Here is a 21,820-nt window from a genome sequence, read left to right as displayed (position 1 = left end):
AGTCAAACCCACACAGGGTTACCTGATAGACTGCAGTCGACCATACAGAAATCACAGAAATCGGTCAAGACTTTCACAGCCCTTAGCAAAGATATGTCAAGAGAGGCCGTTAAGGGTTAAAAGGAATTGAATTCACTCTGGGCTGGGGGCGGTTTAACAGTGACCCAGTCACCTCTATTCATTCTAAACTGAACAGACTCTTCCCTGACTGTAAAACAGAATCAAAGGGTGGGCGGTGGGGCGGGGCAGAAAACAGGGGCCCCGCACTAGAGAAAAGTCGGGGATCCTGGATCTCCCTTCAGGCTGTCACTCACTAGCCATAAGGCGCCTGGCCTCTCTGGGGCCTCAATCCCTTCATCACACGGCCAGGAGGATGAATTATAAAGGTCTTCTTCTCCATCTACAACAAGGACAAATTTAAGGACAAACAAGGAACGATCCTTAGGGGAGAAGGAATGAAAGGTGTTGGTGGTGAAAAGGATGATTAATACAATGTAATGCTCTCCCAGGTCCAGAAATAGCCTGGCTTAGAGCTGCATTCACCTTATCAGCACAGATTTATTAGGGGGGTGGGAGGGCTGGTGGGTGAGAATCACAGCCACCCACAGTGAAATTAAACTCTGTTCCCAAATGAGTTCTGCTGAAGTGTGATTTATTCAAAGTGTTAAACAACTCACCGGCAGCATGAAACCGTGTTACCGAAATTGTATTATTGCACAAACTTAACTTTTCCCCAAATGTGATTCGCAGCGAGGATGCAGAGCTGAGAATCCTGTGTCCATGACCATCTGTCCTATCCCAGTCCCTGGAGAGGCGTGGGGGGAGAGTGTGAAAAGCCACAATTCAGCCACCAATGTCACATATCCATCAAAGGAGCCCAACATTTGCTGGGGATAAGTGTTCAGCTCAGCATGCATAAGAGGCTCGCTGATGCATCGGGCTCCAAACATTCCCTGAGCCTTCCTCTGCGCCAGGCAGGGGGTTGAGGGAACACCATAGAATAGGGAAGATGTCATTGCCAGTATAGGCTTACCAAATGTTTCCCCTTGGGGCAAGGAAGGGGCTGTTGGCTGAAAAGGCAGTACAGAGGACTATAAACACTCTTAGCTGCCAGTGTGACACAGACCAAGAACCTTAACCAGAATCAGTTTCCTATCTGTTGAGTAAAGATAACACACATCCCGCACACCTCATGTGGTTGAATGAGGAAATAAAGGGATGTAAAAACAATGAGGAGGAGGGGCTCAGTTGGTAGAGCATGGGACACTTGATCTTGGGGTCATGAGTTCGAGCCCCACGTTGGACAGGTTGGATAGCTTAAAAAAAAAAAGGAGTATACAAAGCCTCACAGAACAAATGCTATGATTACTACCAACACCGTGACCTTCTTGTGCCAAAACATTAAATGGAAAATAATCAAAATAAGTCAAAGTCAGACTTGGGCAGGGATTATGAGCAAAGCCTTGAGCAGAGCCTTGACCTCTGGAGAGGAGTGTCTTCTGCCCTCTGCCTTTACTGCCATGTCAGGACTTATCGCTCAGCAAAATTTCACCAAACCAGGCAGCAGGGAACATGCCATGCACTGGAGATAAAGATGAGTAAGACCCAGAGTCCCAGGTTTCCCCAATTTCCGTCCAAATGGACAGGAGTTCCACGAACAACTGCAGTGTGATGAGATATGTACAGCGAGCCCTGGAGGGCGGAAAAATGACCACTGCCTAGAGTCAGGCGGAGGACAGGTCTGTGACAGATTTACACAAAGGTGACCTTACAGGCGCGCCCGGGGGGCTCAGTCAGTTAAGCATCTTGGTTTCAGCTCAGGTCATGATCTCATGGGTTGTGCAGCTGAGCCCTGCATTGGACTCAGCAGGGAGTCTACTTGAAGGTTCTCTCCCTCTGTCCCTCCCAACTCACACTCACTCTCTAAAATAAATAAATAAATCTTGGGACGCCTGGGTGACTCAGTCATTAAGCGTCTGCCTTCGGCTCAGGTCGTGATCCCAGGGTCCTGGGATCAAGCCCCGTCATCGGGCTCCCTGCTCTGCAGGAAGCCTGCTTCTCCCTCTCCCACTCCCCCTGCTTATGTTCCCTCTCTCGCTGCGTCTGTCTCTATCAAATAAATAAAATAAAATAAATAAATCTTAAAAAAAATTAAATAAAAGGTGACCTACAAAGTGAGCTTTGACACAAGATTAGGATTGCAACGTGGACTGAAAGGTAGAGAAGGGAATCCCCAGAACACAGTCTGAGCAGAGGCCTGGACCCGTAGGGGTCAGACATCTGGATGAACCATGAAAAAGTGGAACCCAAGAGCCACCTAGAGCAGATGCCCCCACATCTGGCTTGAAGCACTGGAGTATTACCTTCCCTTTATGTCAGTGTCTACCCCTCCCTATTCCTAACACACACACGGCCCAGGAAAGCCCCTTTGAACTCTTGGAGAAGAAAGCGAAGCTACTTCTTGTCGGGCAGACAGTGGTCCTGGAGAAGCCAGGAGGAGTCTGTACTGGGATGTACTGTGTAGCAGTTGTTTCCTGGGCACCTTCTGCAGCCTCCCGTTTCACTGAAAAGAATTCCTTTGCTTCCTTCCCCAAATTTGCAAATATGCCCAGCACTGTCTCTATTCTGTCTGTCTGGATAAAGAACAGCTGAAGAGCCCCATCACTGGAAGTGCTTTGGGAGGTGAGAATTTTCTCTCCTTCTCACCTCATAGAGGATAAGGCACCCTGGCAGGGAATCTAGTCCTGGCCCTTATCATTAGTCCTGTTAATCATAAAAACCAGTTTACACACATGGAGTGTCTACGAATCCTTTCTGTGGGTAGGTGTCATTATGCCCATTTTATAGATGTGCAAACAGACTCAAGGATGCAAAAGAACTTGCACAAGATCGCTCAAGAGAGTAAGAAGCAGGGTCAGGATTCAAACCAACGTCTGCCAGCTCCAAAGCCTTTTCCCTGTCTCACACAGTCTCTAGGCCATGCTTACTCAAAAGTCACATTCACAGGAGAACCTACTGTGTGACGAGGCCCACTCCCCTTAACCCTTCTTTGCAATACTGGTTCTTTATCTGCCAAAAAAAGAGGAATGCCAAGAGAGACCTCCAAGATTCCTTCTGATAATAAAATTTAATCTACTTGATATCTACCATGAGCTTGAAAACGTGCTCAGTGGTGACCTATATGATCATGTGGACTCATTATATAAGCCCTGAAAGGTAGGAAGGAGTTCCCATCAGCCCACTTTGCAGACAAGCAGGCACAGGGTGGTCACATGGCAAGTTAACAGCTCTCCCAGAGAAGGAGCTGAGATCTCACTTTCCCTCTACACAAGGCACTGTTATTCAAAAGCACTGCAGCCTGACAATTCTCAAGCCTGCAGACTTACGGAGCCCTCTGGAAGAGAGGTTAATTTCTGGATTCAAACGAAACACCTGGAGAAGTAGAAACAATGATTTAAAACCTGATTGGGAAAGTGGACTCTTCGCTGCATTGCTAGCATCCAAAACTCTGAGAGGGGAACAGTACGTCCTCCTCAGACCACCCTGCCTTTGGGCCTGTTGACCCCAAAACTCTCATAAGCCCATTCCCAACCTTCTAGAAATGAGACCCTACTCTATAAAACTATACAAGAAGTCAGCTGGGTGCTCTGCCCACACCCTCCCCCCAACACCACCACCACACCACCTAAGGCAGTTAAAGACCAGACATCAGGGCTCCCTGGGACCCCTTCCAGCTGTGCCCGCCATCTTTAATGTCCTCTCCACCTCTGCCTTTGTGCTCTCCGAAAAGACAGGCACTTTCCTGGATACCTTGCCATCATTTCAACTTGTTTTTAATCTCTGACCATACTCATGCACCTGACTTTAACATTTCTTTAGGAAAAAAACCCAAACTTTAATTTGTTTCTAAAAGACAACTTTCTAAACCAATGAGTGTGATATACTGAAATCAAATATCACATTTAAGGCTTCCTAAAAATACTACCCTAGTACAATGACTCCTTTTTGTTCCCACGTGCCCATCCCCCAGACACACACGCATACACTTTAGACTGTCATTTAGACATTCGCATGTATAATTTGTCTTTAATAGCATCTACTAAAAGGACATTTGCACATGATTTTTCACTTTACTTCAAAGCAATGATCCAAACTGGAGCTTTCACTGCATTTCAGGACCAAAATAGGCAAATACATGGATGGCAAATGCCAACAATAAAATTCAGGCAAGATTTTAAAGTGCATTAGACTCGCCCAGAATACTGGCATCTTTTTTCATCTCCAGCAAAAGTCCATTTCTTCCATTTCTCAGCTCAGTGCCTGGTCTATATTAGGTATGTAATAAATATCAGTTAAATGAATGTTAATACATCTGAATCTTCTTAACACAGAAGTCTGAAACCTATTGTTGTAATTTTAGTCATAATCTAAATCTATTTGACCCTCACACAAAAGCCATTCAAATCAACAGCAAACAACAAGCAGCTGCTTCTATTCAAAGTATACATACCTCTGTCATCTTAACTGTTTTGAAGTTGGCCTTGATTGGAAGACAAATGGCTAGCAGCTGCAAGTTCAGTTACAAAGTGCTTGGTAGGAAGGCAGAGCACGAAGTAGGGGGAATCAAAGTGCTGTTTCATACATTAAGCATGGAATTCCTTTCCAACAAACATCTCTCATTTTCCTAGAGGCAACTAATCCGGACGTGCCCTTTGAACTTAGGAAAACACAGAGCTGCACTCTGGGAGAAAGAATCTAGTTTGAAGGCCAGGCAAGGCTGGGAGAGTAGGGCAGTCACTCCTCTTGCACACCTCCGGTCTATTAATTGTTTTTAGAGGAGAGTGTGGACCATGGGAAAGCCACCAGGCAATCAGCCCAAAGGCCCAGATTAACCAGACATAGGACACTGAACACGTTACTTCCCTCCTTTGTCCCTCATTTTCTCCTTCACAAAATAAGAGGCAAAAATAAATAAAAGGGTAAAATTGGATGACCGCTAGGCACTAATTTTCTGCAATGATGGGAATGTTCTATCTGCGCTCTCTGATACAGTAGCACTAGTCACATGCCACCTCAGGCCCCTGAAGTGTGGCTTATGCAACTTAGGAACTGATTTTTATTTTTAAACTTCACTGAATTTTAATACACTGAAATTTCAATAACTACATATGGCTAGTGGCTCCAGTTCTGGAGAGTACAACTCTAAAAAGACCTCTAGTGGGGTGCCTGGCTGGCTCAGTCAGTAGAGTGTGTACCTCTTGATCTTAGGGTTGTGAGTTCAAGCCCCACACCAGGCATAAGGTTTACTTTTAAAAAAATTTGTTTTTTAAAGACCTCTACCATTTTATATAATCTTTGGACAGTCATGTGGGAAAAACATGGATGTTCGAGTAGGTCAGACCTGGGCTCTAAACTTAGTCCCACCACTTTCTAGCTGTGCAACCTTCCTCAAATTACTTAACTCCCCTGAACTTCATTTTCCTTATTTGTACAACAGAATATTAGGACCTGTCTTGCAGAATTTTAGTGCAAATTGAAGATAATGCATTTAAATAGGACAGACAGGCTCTCAATAAATGTTAGTTCTTTTTCCAGTCATGGTGTCCTTCAGGGATACAAGTTTCATGTCTTTAGACTTCATCCTACTGTTCCTCCCGGATCTAGGACCTGTACTTAATTATTGCCCCACAGATTAACAGCTGTGCTTCTACAGATGCAGCCCTTGTCTTTCAAGAATGCAACTTGCTCAGGAATTGATTCAGGTCCTCAGCTGTGGGCGGGCCAGTAAGCCAAGTCCTCTGCACCTCCGGAACTGCTGACTTCCGCTCACCCTGGGTCCCCCCTCCACCTCACACCAACACTCAGGAATTCACAAAACTCTTCCCCATGACTGCATACCAAGCGACACTTTGTTCAATGCAACCAGAACACCTGTTGGTGGTTCCGGTACTTCCCTCCCTAGCTCTCCCCTTGACTTCCCCTAATATTTTATGGTTTCTTTATTTGGAAACGCTTTAGGATAACCTTTCATTTTGTAATTGCTCAGTGATTCAGAATACTCAGAAATAGAAATGCAACAAGCTACATTTATGGCTAACCCAGCATTAGTTATAGTTACCAAAATAAAACAAGGCAAAAGAGACTATGTTTTAGAAGGGACTGTTCCAATAAAATTTAAAAAATGTTGCCGTCCCTAAATTTTTTTTAAAGACTGCATTTTTAAGTAATCTCTATACCCAACATGGGGCTCAAACCTATAAGCTCGAGGTCAAGAGCCGCATGCTCTACTGACTGAGGCAGCCAGGTGCTCCAGTCTCTACCTAAATTAATATTTGTTAAAAGCCTGGTCCAAGTGTTTCATTGGCCCATCCTCTAGTGACTGGAATCTTTCCACAGCACCAATGACCAAGTTTTATAGTGGACATAAATGAATGCCTAAAAGAAGCAGTATTAAGGGGCACCTGGGTGGTTCAGTCATTAAGCGTCTGCCTTCGGCTCGGGTCGTGATCCCAGGGTCCTGGGATCGAGCCCCGCATCGGGCTCCCTGCTCGGCGGAAAGCCTGCTTCTCCCTGTCTCACTCCCTCTGCTTGTGTTCCCCCTCTCACTGTGTCTCTCCCTGTCAAATAAATAAATAGAATCTTAAAAAAAAAGCAGTATTAATTTTCTATTAATAATTATTAGAATGTTAAGCTGCTGCCTTCTTCCTGTTGGGGGCTGGGGGGAAGAAGCTGAAATACAGGCTGGCATTTTGGTAGGATTTCAATCTGGATTCCAGTAAAGCATCAGACAAAAGGTTTACAGTTGACTTGGAATTCTTGCTAACCTCTGAGGCCTCCCCCGACAGACTGTTCTGGAAGGACCGTTTACTGAAGGATGGTATGAAATCAAATTGGGTAAATAACTTTGACTCTGGACTCTCAAACGCAGTGATGGTTTTTAAAATTAACCTGGAAATATAAGTTACAACTCAATAAAGAAGGGACTATAATTATCCTGGATCCAGACAAACCTGTAAGTACAACAATATGATTGGCTAATCATGTCTTCTTACAACTTCCCATATTCCTAGATTTAACCTGAATCTGGAATCCACATAGATCATTCACTCAACTTATTGTTCTACTTTGTCTGAAAAGTAAATGCAAGTAAGAGCATTCGAGATTCTGAACCTTTCTTGGTAACAAACTCAAAATAGGTCAATTCCAGAAAGGCATTCATTTCAAGGGGACTTTTGTCTGTGGTTATTTTGAAAACCACTGCTTTTAAAACTGACATTATGAAGCTTAAAAATAGGCCCTCCTACTAAGGATCCTGGACTAAAATACCCTTTCCTCCCCTCCTTTCCTTATTCCCTTTTCACTCAAACACCTAAGAGAATGGTGATATAGAGGGGTGCCTTTTCAAGAGCTTCAGATTATTACTTGAAAAAATTCCGATTATTTCTTGAAAAAATTCAGATTAGTTTTAAAAAAATTTTTTAGGATACTGGATAAAGTTACCAAAATTTGGTGTTGGGTAAACTTGGTTGGAAAATTTTCCAAGTGTCCTAAATGAAAACATGTAATATATACACCATAAGAAAATCCAAGTCTGAAAACCAACTCCTCCATTCGAGCTGTGTGCGCTCCCAGCAAGTTTTTTCTCCTCTCTGGGTCTGGTTTCATCTCGCAAATGCAGGCAAGGGGGCTAAAGGCTCTGTAAGGTCCCATCAAGCCCGAACAGGCTCTGCTTCTATTAAGCTAGGCAGCTGCTTCCTATTTTCATGGCTCTTTGGAAAAAGCAGAAATGTTCCTTGCCCAGAAGGTCCTTGGGAAGCATCATTATATTTAATAGTGTTCCCCTGGAACACAACTGCTATGGAGAGCAACGCAGGATGGCTATAAAATATAAAGGTGTTCAGAGGAAGAAATGTTATGTTTTAAAGATGACACTAGTAAATCTAGAAATGCATATACATTCAACCAAAAAATTACTAGATATAATGAGTGATTTTAACAAAGCTGCAGGATATAAACAATTCATACAAATCAAACCATGGTCAAGATGGAAAATAGAAATTAAAAAATGTTCAATCACAATGGCATCAAAAAAAATGACATCAAAATGTTAAGTCTTTGAAATATTAACTCAGGACACAGAAGAATTATTCAGAAGAAACTATACCACCACAATAGGAGAGAGAAGAGACATTAATAAATGGAAAGGTACGCCAGGAAAGTTGTTAAGTTTTCATTAGGGACACCTGGCTGGCTCAGTTGGTAGAGCATGCCATGCTTGATCTCAGGGTCATGACTTCAAGTCCCAAGCTGGGTGTAGAGATTACTAAAAAATAAAATCTTTAAAAAAAGTTTTTTTTACATAAAGTTTTCATTAACCCTACAAAATTGAAAAAAACTATCAAAACAACATAAGAGTTAAAAGGTAATTTTAGAAATACATCAAAATGCCTTAACAACCAAATTAAACCTGAAAATACAACAGATGGGTAGATAAATTATATTTAATAAAGTCGTATACGATACTAGAACTCATTGTGAAGAACAATTAGACCCATTCCTCACACCAAACACATTAATAAATTCCAGCTGGGACAAAATTAACCAATAAGAGAGAAATGGCTGTAAGAAAAAGAAACCACATACTCCCGTGAAATTGTGAAGATAGGTCTAAATACTACAGAAAAGTAGGGCTCTCCCATATAAAAGACATGCCTTTAAAGACAAAAAAAAATAAAGATGTTTTTCTTAACACAACATAAAAGGAAAACCTCGCCGATGGGACAACGTAGTAGCCACATAATTGATAAAACTTTAAAATACAAAGCACACTGACCTCAACAAGCCACAAGACAAGCAATTGTGATTAATAAAAGACATGAATGAACAAATAAAATACAAAGCACATAAAAACTATTTAGACATACCTATTAAAAAATCACCAGAGAAGAAAAGTTTGCATGTGACTTTTTGAAACATCTAGCGGGTACCACAAAGCCAGCCCACCTACCTCTCCAGCTTCATCTCCTCTGACCCCCACCCATGCACCGGCACACTCAACTACTTGCTGGCTCCTCCAGGCATCCCAGGCTTTCCCACTTATGTGAAGTGGCTCATCCTGTGCTCTCTTCCTGCCATGCCCTGCTCCCCCCGATTCCCATGGAAATCCTAGCCATCCTTCAAGACCCAGCTCAAATGTCATCTCTTCCGCGAAGGCTCTCCTAATCTCCCCCACTGGAAGTCCTTCTTCCTCCTCTCAATGAGCTCTCACAGTACTTCCTTTGTACATCAGGGCACTTTTCTTACTCTGTAGCCATTTGTTTCCTTCCTGTGCCCCTGCAACCTCTGCCTGTCCTCATAAAATTTATGAGATTTTATAAAATCCCCAGAGACAAAGACAATCTTACTCATCTGCCTCCAGCTTCTAGCAGAGCAAATTACATTAAGCATTCAATAAATATTAGTTCAAACGGAATTGAGGAAATACAGAAAATAATCCCATTTCAAAAATACAGCCTTGCTAACACCTGAAGTAAAGCAGATTGACCTTCAAAAGAACCCTTTCCACCTATTAAACTATCAAAAATCACAGTGCTTTAAAAAAAAAAAAAGAAAAAAAAACCTTTCTGCAGCTTGAGGAAACAGTTGAAATATAATTGGTTCCATCTTTTTTTGGAACATATTCTGTTAATACGTAACAACAGCGGCAACATGGTTCATTGCCTCTGATTTGGTGTATGAATTACTCTAAAAGCAGAACAAAACAAATTGGTTCAAAACATTTACCAGACTATCAGTACCTAACAAAAATCTGGGGGCGCCTGGGTGGCGCAGTCAGTTAAGTGCCCGACTCTTGGTTTCAGTTCAGGTCGTGATCTCAGGGTCTCAGGGCCATGAGATGGAACCCCAAGTCAGGCTCTGCACTTAAGATTCTCTCTCCCTCCGCTCTTCCTGCCCCCCCGCCGCACGTTCTCTCTCAAATAAATAACATCTTCAAAAAAAAAAAAAAATCTGGAAGCCCCCAAATCAACAAAGTATCATTTATAAAGCCAGACTCTATCAAATCCTACTCTTCGGCCAAAAATAAATTACAAGCATGAGGATTATGTCCATGTGTAGAAATTGGGGGAGGGGGCTGGACGGGGGAGGGGTACTTCATCAACTGATCACAGCCACGTATATAATGGAATGTCCAAAAAAAAGTTAAACTGGAAAGTTTAATGTCTGTAGTTTCTTTCTTTAAAAGGTGTTATTACATTCAAATTTTTTAAAGAGTTGTGCTTAAGCAGGCAAATATTCAAAGAAGGGGTGAGGGGAAAAGAGGTCACATTACCCTTCTCCACTTCTTAACCCCCTTGTAACCTCTTCTTAATCTGACTCCCTTGCTGACATCAAAGCAGGACACCCCTGGGAGCTACACTGAGAAATCGGAGGCAGGATCAGCTCTTTCAGTCTGTCCTGCACCAGAATCCAGAGAACACCTGCTGCTTTAAAACAAAACACCATTCATCCTGGGCAGAGTTAACTCAGCAAACAGGTATAGGAGCCTCCAAACAGCTCTCACAGGCCTTTGGGCAACAGAACCAGGACACAGGACATGAAGTAAAAACACAATCAAGCGGCAGTAAGACAGTAAGATGATTTTTCAGAATTGGCAGCTTCTGGAAGAAAACAAAATTGGGACCTTAAGCTTTCCTCTCAGGCTCAACCTCATTCTCTGGGTTTGTTTTCTCCACATGTGAGAAACATTCACCATTGCTTGACTTGTGTCTCCTGGGGAGGTGGTAGAAATACTACCAATTCATACAGAGGAAAGCTAGCAAAGAGGTTTTTTGTTGCTGGTCAGTTTGTTTTTGATTTGCTTTCTTTTTTTAAAGATCTTATTTATTTATCCAAGAGGAGGGAGGAGGAAAGGGAGGGGTAAAGAATCTCAAGCAGACTCTGCGCTGAGCCCCACATGGGGCCTGATCCCAGGACCCTGAGATCATGACCTGAGCCAAAACGAAGAGTCTGATGCTCCACCAACTGAGCCACCTAGGCGCCCCAGTTTCTTTGTTTAAACATTATTTTGGGGTGCCTGCATGGCACAATCAGATATCTGATAGCTCTTGGTTTCAGCTGGGGTCTTAATATCTGGGGTGTGGGATCCAGCCCCACGACAGGCTCTGTGCTCAGCATGGAACATGCTTAAGACTCTCTCTACCACTCCCCACCCTCTTCAATCAATCAATCTTTTTAAAAAATAAATAAATAAGCATTACTTTGGTTTTGTCCAATCTACCAATAATGATTTACTGTATCAGCAATGTTATAAACCCAGGGGTCCAAAAAGGTATGGCCCCTAATCAAGTTAAGGGAAAAAAGACATATAAGGAACACTTAGTGAATAAGAAAGCATTATGATTTTTAAATGATACTGCATTTAATGTGATGTTAATTACACAACATAGACCAGAAGTACAAAAGGGGAAAGAGAAAATGTGAGTTAACATTAAAAAGGGCATAAAAAAAAGGGCATAAGACTCAGGATGAATTTTGTTCTTTGGATACTCCTTAAATATTTACTATGAATTTTTCCAAACATACAGAAAAACGGAAAGAATAAGAGTGAAACTCATAAACTAACCAACTAAACAACTGAACAATTTGCCTAACTTGCTTTACCTACCATGTGTGTATGTGCATTTTTTTCTTGAACCATTTCAAAGTGAGTCTCATGCATCACCTATGAAGAACATTCTCCTACATAATAATACATTACAACTAAAAAATTAATAATTCTCTATTCAAATTTCCCAAATTGTCCCAAGAATGCATTTGGTCACTATTTCATTTTTGACTCCCAGTATCCACCTGAAGTTCATGCATTACATTTGGTTGGCATGTCTCTTTAGTCTGTTATTCTATTTATTTATTTATTTATTTATTTGAGAGAGAGTGAGAGAGCACAAGAGGGAGCAGGGTCAGAGGGAGAACCCAGACTCCCTGCCAAGCAGGGAGCCCAATGTGGGACTCGATCCCGGGACTCTGGGATCATGACCTGAGCAGAAGACAGTCACTCAACCGAGCCACCCAGGCACCTTTTTTTTTTAAGTCTGTTATTCTAGAACCACACCACTCCCCCGCTTTTACCCCTGACACACTGACTTTCTAAAAAGACTAGGTCAGTTGTCATAAAGCATGTTCCACATCCTGGAGTTGTCTGATGGTTTCCTCCTGGTATCATTTGACTTGTTCCTCTGTCCCTGCATTTGTTGTAAACAGGAAGCTAGGTCTCAAGGCTTGATTAGATACAGATTTGGCTTAGATTTTAAAAGACAGGCAGCATATAAAATGTCCAAATTAACATGATTTATCAACATTTGGAATTTGGTATTAAGGGCAAAAGATAACAGCTTTCTGGGGTGCCTGGGTGACTCAGTCAGTTCAGTGGCTGCCTTCGGCTCAGGTCATGATCCCAGAGTCCTGGGATCAAGCCCCGCAACAGGCTCCCTGCTCAGCAAGGGGTCTGCTTCTCCCCCTCCCTCTGCCTGCTGCTCCCCCTGCTTGTGTTCCCTCTCTTGCTGTCTCTGTCAAATAAATAAATAAAATCTTTAAAAAAAAAAACAAGAGGGTGCCTGGGTGGCTCAGTTGGTTAAGCGACTGCCTTCAGCTCAGGTCATGATCCTGGAGTCCCGGGATTAAGTCCCGCATCAGGCTCCCTGCTCAGCAGGGAGCCTGCTTCTCCCTCTGACCCTCTTCCCTCTCGTGCTATCTCTCATTCTCTCTCTCTCAAATAAATAAATAAAATCTTAAAAAATAATAATAAAATAAAATAAAAGATAACAACTTTCTGAGAAGGAAGAAATCAAATGGCATCATTAACAACACTTCCCCTTTGAATAGCATTCCAGTAATCATAAAGTGCTTTCATATACATTATTTTGGATGATGCTCATCTGCCCACCTTCTTCACAGGTTTGTTACATTATCACCCTTACTTTACTAATAAGGAAAACCGAGGCTCAGTGAAGTTAAATGACATAGCCAAGATCAACAATTAAGAAGTAGTATAAGTCTTTTTTTTTTTTTTAAGAAGTAGTATAAGTCTTGAAGACAAGTCCTAGAATAGCATGAAGTTACTCAGAAAACACTACATAATCTCAAGATTATGTACATGTATACATGGGAGATGAAATTCATGCTAGGTCTTGAAAGATGGGTAGCATTCACTCATTCCAGACACTCTGCTAGATGCTGGAGAAAGATCAGTACACAAGACAGTCTTGGTCCCTGCCCTCATAGAAGCTAAAGAGTGGTGGCAAATACAAAACAAAAATACAATCACATAGGAAAGCGGAGGAGGGCATTCCAGACAAAAGAAACCATGTCAGCAAAACCAGACAGAGGTAGGAAGCAGTACCCTGGGGTGAAGGCAGGACAGTAAAGGGGTCAGTGTGGACCACAACAGGTGAACTGGGATAGAGAAAAATCAAACTAGATAGGTAAGGCAGGGCCAATAGCTACTCTACTAAAGTAACCTCTCCCTTTCTTTCAAAGACGCATAAGTAAGTGAAACTAGAATGTTCTAAGCGTTTATGTTCAAACAAGGGCCCCCCACATCTCCTTGCCACAGGCGAAGTCATCTGTAGGAATCTGTTTGCCTTTTCTGTACCTGCTGCAACAATAGCAGGGGCATTCTTCCCAAGAACACAGGCTTCGGCTGGTCTGACTATTCACCTGAAGCTGTTCTCAAATGACAGCGCCAGTATTAATTATTGCAGCAACAAAGAGGTAGACACGTCCAAGTTCAAAACTACAAAATGAGTTAAAACCACTTGAAAGGCTCCTAGTTATCATGGTACACAACCCAGAAAAGGCCATCAGAGACCCCTGAAAAGCACATCAACCTGTCTTAACCCTTCCATCCCCTTCTTGAAGGGCCTTCACATCCTAATAGACGTGTGTCCCTTACAAACCTGGCAGAAGTGCTGATGCTAGGAACTATGCTCTGAATGCAACCATTAAGTCAGTCTGAGTGTTTTAGGGTTACCGTGAGACAGTTCAAAAGCCAAAATCTGTGGATGCCACCAAGGCCAAGCAACACACCCTCCCGTTTATTCAGCACTTTATGGCCTTCAAAGCACTTTTACATGAGTTACCTTGTTTAATCTTCCCAATACTCTTTCAGGGTAGGAATGCTTCATTTCCTCAGCAGGTGTCTACTGAAGAACTAACACTGTTCTACTCACTGACCAAGGAACAAAGCCAAGCCCCCACCTTCATGAAGCTTACACATTTGTGGGGTAGGGGCAGCAGATCAACACACACAGTGCACTATTAGTTAGTGGTAAGTGCTGTGAAGAAAGATGGGGCACAAGGAAGGGGCAGAGACAGGGAGTGTTATGTTACAGATAGAGTGATCAAGGATGACCTCCGTGAAGAGACATTTGTGTAGAGAGATGTCTGAAGGAAGTGAGGAAGCACATTTTTTAGAAGAGCTTCCAGGTAGATGGAATGGCAAATGCAAAAGCTCTGAGATGGGAATGTGCCCCACCCACTGCAGACCGACACCAGAGCACAGTGGGGTGGAGTGCAGGTGTAAGGGGGGGCAGGGGAAGAAAACAAAGGACCTGATAGGGTGGGACCCTATAGGCCATTAAGGTCAAGATTCTGTAAGGCCCCTTGTACTGAACAGATAAAAAAACAAAAAGTCAGGAAGTACAAAGGACTTGCCTTGAAGTTAACAAAAAAGTGAGGTTTTGGGAACTGCCCTGTGCTGGGATTTCTTCTCAGGGCTCAAGCTTCTCATGGAGATTAAAAGTGTTCTTTAAGGGGCACCTGGCTGGCTCAGTTGGTAGAGCATGCAACTCTTGATATTTGGGGTTATGAGTTTGAGCCCTATGTTGGGTGTGGAGATTACTTTAAAAGTGTTCTTTCAGAAACAAAGAAAGAGATTAAGTATGTGCCTCATCATGGAAGGAGACACAAGGTACACCAAGCAATCCCATTTGGGTATATCCCCCAAGGAACTCTCACAAGGGTTCAAAAGGAGCCATGCACAAGGATGGTCATGACTGTACTGTTTGATGCAGCAAAAGGCTGAAAACAGAGGGGATCTGACATAGGATAATAAGTAAAATGTGGTACATGACCGCTCTGCAACCAAGAGAAATAATGAATAGCATCATGTAGCATCATGAATATGTCATAAACATGGTATTTCATTAAAAAAAAGTAAAGAGGGGTGCCTGGGTGGCTCAGTTGCTTAAGTGTCTGCCTTCAGCTCAGGTCATGATTCTGGAGTCCTGGGATAGAGCCCCGAGTCTGGCTCCCCACAGGGAACCTGCTTCTCCCTCCCCACCCCACCCCTACTCATGCTCTCTTTTTTTCTCTCAAATAAATAAATAAAATATATATTTTTTAAAAAGTAAAGATAGGGCACCTGGGTGGTTCAGATGGTTAAGTGTCTGCCTTCGGCTCAGGTCATGATCCCAGGGTCCTGGGATCGAGTCCCGCATCAGGCTCCCTGCTCCTTGGGAGCCTGCTTCTCCCTCTGCCTCTCTCTCTCTCTCTCTCTCATGAATAAATAAAAATAAATAAAAATTTAAAAAAGTAAAGATAAACTGGAAGAAAAGTTGGAGGTGGTCATTGCTTCTGTTCAAATATTCCTGGTTCTCCTCCTTCCAAGAAGCCCCCCCTTCCTTTGAAGGTCAGCATGGCCATGTGATTTGCTTCGGCCAATGAAATGGGAGCAAAAGTGACTTGTGTCACTTCTGGACAAAAACTTTAGGAGCCAGAATGTGGTTCACAAGATGCCCTTCTCACATGAGCATATTTCAGAGATGGTACCTCCATAAGCCTGGATCCCTAATGGAATCCAATGAACAGAGACTCCCACTGACCTGAAAGTATGTTGAACTACTGATTTTTTGGTTGTTTGTAATCTCAACATAACCAAATCTATCCCAACTGAGGCACATTTACAGCACAACAGTAATTTTTATAAAATTTGAATATATTTAGGGTGTACAACATGAGATTTGATATACATACAGGGAAATGATTACTACAGTCAAGTTAATTAACAAACATATCTATTTCCTTACATAGTTACCATTTTTTGGTGTATGTGAGCACTTGAAATCTACTATCTGAGCAAATTTCCAGTGTTCAATACAGTATTATTAACTATATGTACATTAAATCTCTAGACTTATTCATCCTATATTAACTACAACTTTGTACCCTTTGACCAGCACCCCACCTCCCCACCCCTGGTAACCACCTATCTACTCTCTGCTTCTATTTATTCCCCACCCTTTTTTTAGATTTCACATATAAGTGAGATCATGCAGTATTTTTTTTCTTCTGTGTCTGGTTTATTTCATTTAATATAATGTCTTCCAGGTTCACCCGTGTTGTCACAAATGGCAGGATCTCCTTTCTTAAGGCAGAATAACAGCACAATCACATTCAGCATTGTCCGCACAGAAACCCACAAAACCATACCATCTGCCTCCCAAAGGTACACATACCCAACAAATGGGTGGAACTATAAGACCATATATTAAATACCCTAGAGTGGGTGAGTGAATGCCTGTGAAAGAAAAGGAAATGGGCAGGGGGAAATAACAGCAAAGGGGAAAATAAATGAAAAAGTACAAAAAGATTTGTTAAACACCCTGTGCAAATATTAGAAATTTAAGTCACTCACTGATTTACTCAAACATTTTTGCACTCATTATGTGCCAGCTACTGTATTCCAAGGACTAAAAGGCAGCCCTAACCTTACAGTTTATGGTGTACAGAAAAAACAGATATTTAAAATATCCTAGGGGTGCCTGGGTGGCTCAGTCATTGGGCATCTGCCCTCAGCTCGGGTCATGATCCTGGGGTCCTGGGATCGAGCCCCACGTCGGGCTCCCTGCTCTGCAGGAAGCCCGCTTCTCCCTCTCCCACTTCCCCTGCTTGTGTTCCCTCTCTCACTGTGTCTCCGTCAAAAAATAAATAAAATCTTTAAAAAATAAAATAAAATATCCTAGTAAAAAATTAAAAACAGTGAATGAATGTCATTAAAAAAAAAATCAGGTGATGGGCACCTAGCTGGCTCAGTCAGTGGAGACGCGACTCTCTTGATCACAGGGTCATGAGTTTGGGCCCCACATTGGGTGTGGAACCTACTTTAAAAAAAAAAAAAAATTTTTTTTTAAAAGACAGGCACTCTTAAGTGCCCTGTCTAAAAAAAAAAAAAAAAAAATCAGATGACATGGGAAAGTGACCTCCTTTAGAGATTAGGTGGTCTGTGAACACCTCGGAGGAAATGACATTTAGGTAGAGATGATGATTATTTCCTTCCTAGCTTGGGAAGAGGAAGGGATGATTCATTCTAGGCAAAAGGAACAGCATGTGCAAGGGCCTGGAGGGAGTACAGACCATCCCAAGGAGGAAGTGAAAGAGGACTAGTATGGTGGAAGAAAGGAGCGGCAGGAAATGTGGGCGGTGGGGGGGGGGGCAGATCTCTGGGTCTCACAGCCCAAGAGGAGTCTGGATTTTATTCTAACTGCAATGGAACCATGAAAACATTTGAAACAGGAATGATATGATCTTATTTCCAATTTATTTCATGCTAACACTTAGTATCCTTGTAACATGCTCATGCATTTTTGCAAAATTTGCAAAAGAAGTACTTTTGCACTCTTTTTTCTTCAAGGACCCCAGCAACCTGCATAGACTTCAGGTCCCATGTAACCCAGCTCTATCTGAATGCACTAAGTGCTAAATTAGAGGTAAATCCCAAAGTGCCAAGGAGCCACAGAGAAGCAACCTTGCCAAGTTAGTAGCAAGAAATCCTTAACGTCAATGGATTTTTTTTCCTTCTTCTTTAGTTTACATTACATGATAATGTTCACATCTGTGCCCTGGTCTAATCACAGAAATCACGAGAACAACAGCCTTACTTGAGAAACACTCTCGAAGGTGAAAGATGAAGATGTGTGCAGCTTTCCTCCCTTTAGTGCCAGGAAATGTAGGGGAACAGTCCCTGTTTGTCTCAGGCAGTCTACACAAAGATGCCTCCTATTGTAACACAGTAATGAGTCATGGAGGTAGATGCAGGTGGCACAAAAAACTAAGCAATCGCGGGGATTCACTTATCCAGAAGCAAAGGCACCTTAACATACATATCCACCACCACGAATGGAAATTACCTTCCAGTTTCCTTCAGCTTTCTCAACATTGACCCAGTAACAAAGGCACCAGCAGCTAACATTTATGGAAGGTTGACTATGTATTAGCTCATTTAACCTTCAAGACTACCCTAAGTAGGTTCTATCATTAGCTCCATTTTAACTAAACCTAAATAAGCCATAGCTCCTAGATAAGACTGATACTTGTCCCAGGTCACAAAACCACAAAGTAACAGAACCAGGATTCAAACTTAGCCTGACTCCAGAGTTAACCTCCTAATCACTGTTGAGAATCTCCCAGTCCCACCAAACTTTTCTGCCACCAACTCCAGAGTAGTTTATTCTTTTCCTGCTTGCATTTTTTCTTTTTTTAAAGATTTATTTATTTATTTTAGAGAGAGAGCACAAGCAGGAGCAGAGAGAGAGAAAAATCCTCAAGCAGACTCCTCACTGAGCTCGACTCAGGGCCTGATCCCAGGACCCTGGTATCATGACCCGAGCTGAAACCAAGAGTCGGACACTTAACTGTGCCACCCAGGCACCCCTGTATTTTTTAATGAGACTCCTCCCATTTGCAAGAATACAGATGTGGTGCCACAATTAACAAGAGAATGACAACAGGTACTTCCACTCAGTACCTACCTCCAAATCAAACAGGAGCAGGATGGTCAGGCCACAACATTCAACCAGCCACTGCGGTCAAAACTTGTCCTGCCCTGTGCTGGGGGGATGTCAATCTGTTTTAAAGGGGTAAAATTCTGTACAGTAAGTCTGAAGGACTGTCTGCATAGAATCTGACCTGTACAAGTCAATATTATACAAAAGAGACATTATAGTATTGAAGAGCATCTGTTGGGAGCAGGCCTGAGGAAACTAGCTGAGTTCACACCATAGGTCCTCCACTGGCCTGTGATCATTACAGGGATGGACAGAGTCACCAAGCCAGCAGGTCCCCAGGCTATTAAAATCTAAAGAAAGAAAGGAAGGTTATAGAAATCACCAAAGGGCATACGGTTCAGGCCTACTCCCCTCATTTCATCAGCTAGCTTCCATACATCTCCAGTGTGCATGTAAAGATTAAGAATCTTTTCTGATTAATTCTCCAGCTAGCCGGGTCTCTCTCCCTCACAGTGGTGTTGTCCCTTACTCAGGACGCAAAAAGAGTTGTGGGAGTTCGGAAACACCCCCACTAAACAGCCTCCTCCCTGTTTAATGAGATACAGTGCTGGTTTGTGAGCAACACTGGAAGCTGCAGAGATGCAGCACCTTCTGGTGCTCTTCATGGCTATGCGTGTTCATGTCTCAGGTCAGTTTAGGGCTCAGGGTAAAGTATGGCATGTTAGGAGAGTCACTGGTGAGGAGCGATTTGTTAATGAATGAAGAGTCAGATGAAGAAGAGGAAAGCAGCTCCCTTGGGGACAAGATAGTTTCCAGGAAGAAGGCCAAGGGCCTGGAGCCCCCGAAGCCGGCAAGGGAAAAGCTACGGGGATGTCGGTGTATACACGCCCCTGCCAGCCAGCCAGTGACCACAACAAGGCGGCACTCCCGGCCCACAGGTGTCAAGCACAAAGGTGAGGACGTGGCTTGCTCGTCCCAACTCCACACTCCATACCCTGAGCCGGCCTCAAAAAAGCAGATGCGATCTTAATTCTTTCCAGGACATTTGCTCCCTTCTCCCCTTCACAGGCCAGGATCCCAGACGATCTGGGGAAAACAGCTGGGGAGGGGCGGGGGATGAACCAGTGTTCATCTTTGAGGGGGAGAAAGTGAATGGCCAGTGGCCAAGGATGACTGCAAGGGTCGGGAGAGGGGGAAAATCGGGACCCGTTGGGTCCACTGACTGGTCTGAGTCAGGGGTACAATCTGTGCTTAGTCACCGATACCTCGGCGGCCGGGAGTTCCTGGCCCCTGCCAGCCTGAGACGTACGTGACGAACCCGAGCGGAGCCCCGCGCGCCGCGCACACCCGACTCGGCTCCTACACCCCAGCAGGGGCCTCCGCAGCCCGGCCCGGCGCTCGCCGCCCACCCCAGACTTACTCCGCCGAGCTAGTCCCGTTAACCGCGGAGCCGTCGGGAGCCGGGTTCAGCTGGATGGGCGTCGGCTTCTTCTTGGGCATTTTGGACCCGGGAGGGCGCTTCTAACTCCGAGCGGAGGGCGGCCCCTCTCTTGCTTCCTCCCTCCGAGCTGCCCCACGCCCGCCGCGCAGGGCCAAGTAGGGGCCGCGGGCCCCGAGGCTGCCTTCGGGGGGCGCGCCCCGCGTGGTCCCGTCAGCGTCGAGGGGCCGCTGGCGGTCTCGGGGGACCCCCGCCCCGCTCGCCCGGGGCTCGACTTGGCGCGCAGGGAATCGAGGGGCTTCCCCGCCGGCACAGCTCGGCAGCCCGGGATCCCCTCCCTCTTTGACTCCCTCAGTCAACCGGTCCCTCAGGCTCGATCGACACCGCCACAGCCCTGCTCCAGCTTCAACCGGGAAAGTACAGCCGCCGCCGCCGCCGCCGCCGCCGCCGCCACCGCAGCGCTCCAGCCGCTTGGCGCACCAGTCCCAGGGAGGGAATGGAGGGAGGAGGAGGGGCGTGGAAGAGGGAAGCCTCGCCCCTCCACCGGGGCTGCGGCGCTTTCCACACACCCACTCGGCTCCGCCCCTATCGCCTCGCCGACAGCCAATAGGAGCATGCCTCGGCGGCAGATGCCGCGGAAATACGTCACGGGGGCGCGGCGCGTGGCTCTGGGGGCGGGGTCCGGCGCTGGCTCCACAGCGCCCTCTGCTGCCACGCGGCATTCAGGTGGACCCACCGGGAAAGGAGGTAGTGCGTCCTGGTTTTCGGAGCTAACCCAGAGGTGGGCTTCACCCGACCCGGTGCCAGTCGGTCTCCTCTTCTGCGGTGACTGGGGCGCCCTCCCAGGGCCGAGTCACGTTGAAGGAGATGAAATAATAATATGAATAAGAAAAAGACCTCTTCTCATTTCTAGAGGAGAGGGAGCGTGAGGAAATAGAAAACTTGTCGAGACTCCTTGTGCCTAACAAACTGGCAAATAGATACACAGATTTATATAAAATTGTAATACACACTATTGATCTACTGATGAGGGTACAAGGAGATGGGTACTCAATGCTGATAAGGTTGTAATCGAGGGGGGGGGGCGCCTGGGTGGCTCAGTCGTTAAGCGTCTGCCTTCAGCTCAGGTCATGATCCCAGGGTCCTGGCATCGAGCCCCGCATCGGGCTCCCTGCTCAGCTAGAGGCCCGCCTCTCTCTCCCCCACTCCCCCCGCCTGTGTTCCTGCCCTCACGCTCTCTCTCTGTCAAATTAATAAATAAAATCTTTAAAAAAAAAAAGGTTGAAATTGTAATCAACCTTTTTTGAGAGCTGATTGATATTTTTTAAAGCCTTGAAACCTCCCCTTTAAAAAAACAAAACCCTTTAAACCAATGAGTCCAGTTATATGAAACTTGAAGAAATAAGATGTGAATAAAGAGCTTAATAAAGTATAAAGGAGGCACCATACATATTTTTTAAAATGTAGATTCAGGGGCACCTGTGTGGCTCAGTTGGTTAAGCATGAGACTCTTGATTTGGGCTCAGGTCATGATCCTGTGGTCATGGGTTCATGGGATCCTCAGCTTTGGGCTCCACACTGGGCATGGAGCCTGATTGAG

At 44.4% G+C, this 21,820-nt stretch overlaps 1 protein-coding gene across 1 annotated transcript in view; it reads right to left on the bottom strand.

The window, feature by feature from the left end:
• MAP2K1 (mitogen-activated protein kinase kinase 1) overlaps positions 1 to 20,729 on the bottom strand; it is a 79,957-nt gene extending 59,228 nt beyond the window's left edge. Inside the window, exon 1 of the mRNA XM_025883549.2 lies at positions 20,203 to 20,729. Coding sequence (XP_025739334.1) covers positions 20,203 to 20,282 — 80 coding nt within the window. The 5' untranslated portion in view covers positions 20,283 to 20,729. The remainder of the gene's footprint in view (positions 1 to 20,202) is intronic.
• Between the last annotated feature and the right edge of the window lie 1,091 nt (positions 20,730 to 21,820).

Source organism: Callorhinus ursinus, unplaced genomic scaffold, assembly GCF_003265705.2.
Source record: "Callorhinus ursinus isolate GAN/ISIS: 27379988/994484 unplaced genomic scaffold, GSC_fseal_2.0 scaffold25, whole genome shotgun sequence".
NCBI classification, from domain to species: domain Eukaryota; kingdom Metazoa; phylum Chordata; class Mammalia; order Carnivora; family Otariidae; genus Callorhinus; species Callorhinus ursinus.
Note: the sequence above shows the minus strand (reverse complement) of the source record. Positions and strands in the feature narration are given on the sequence as shown.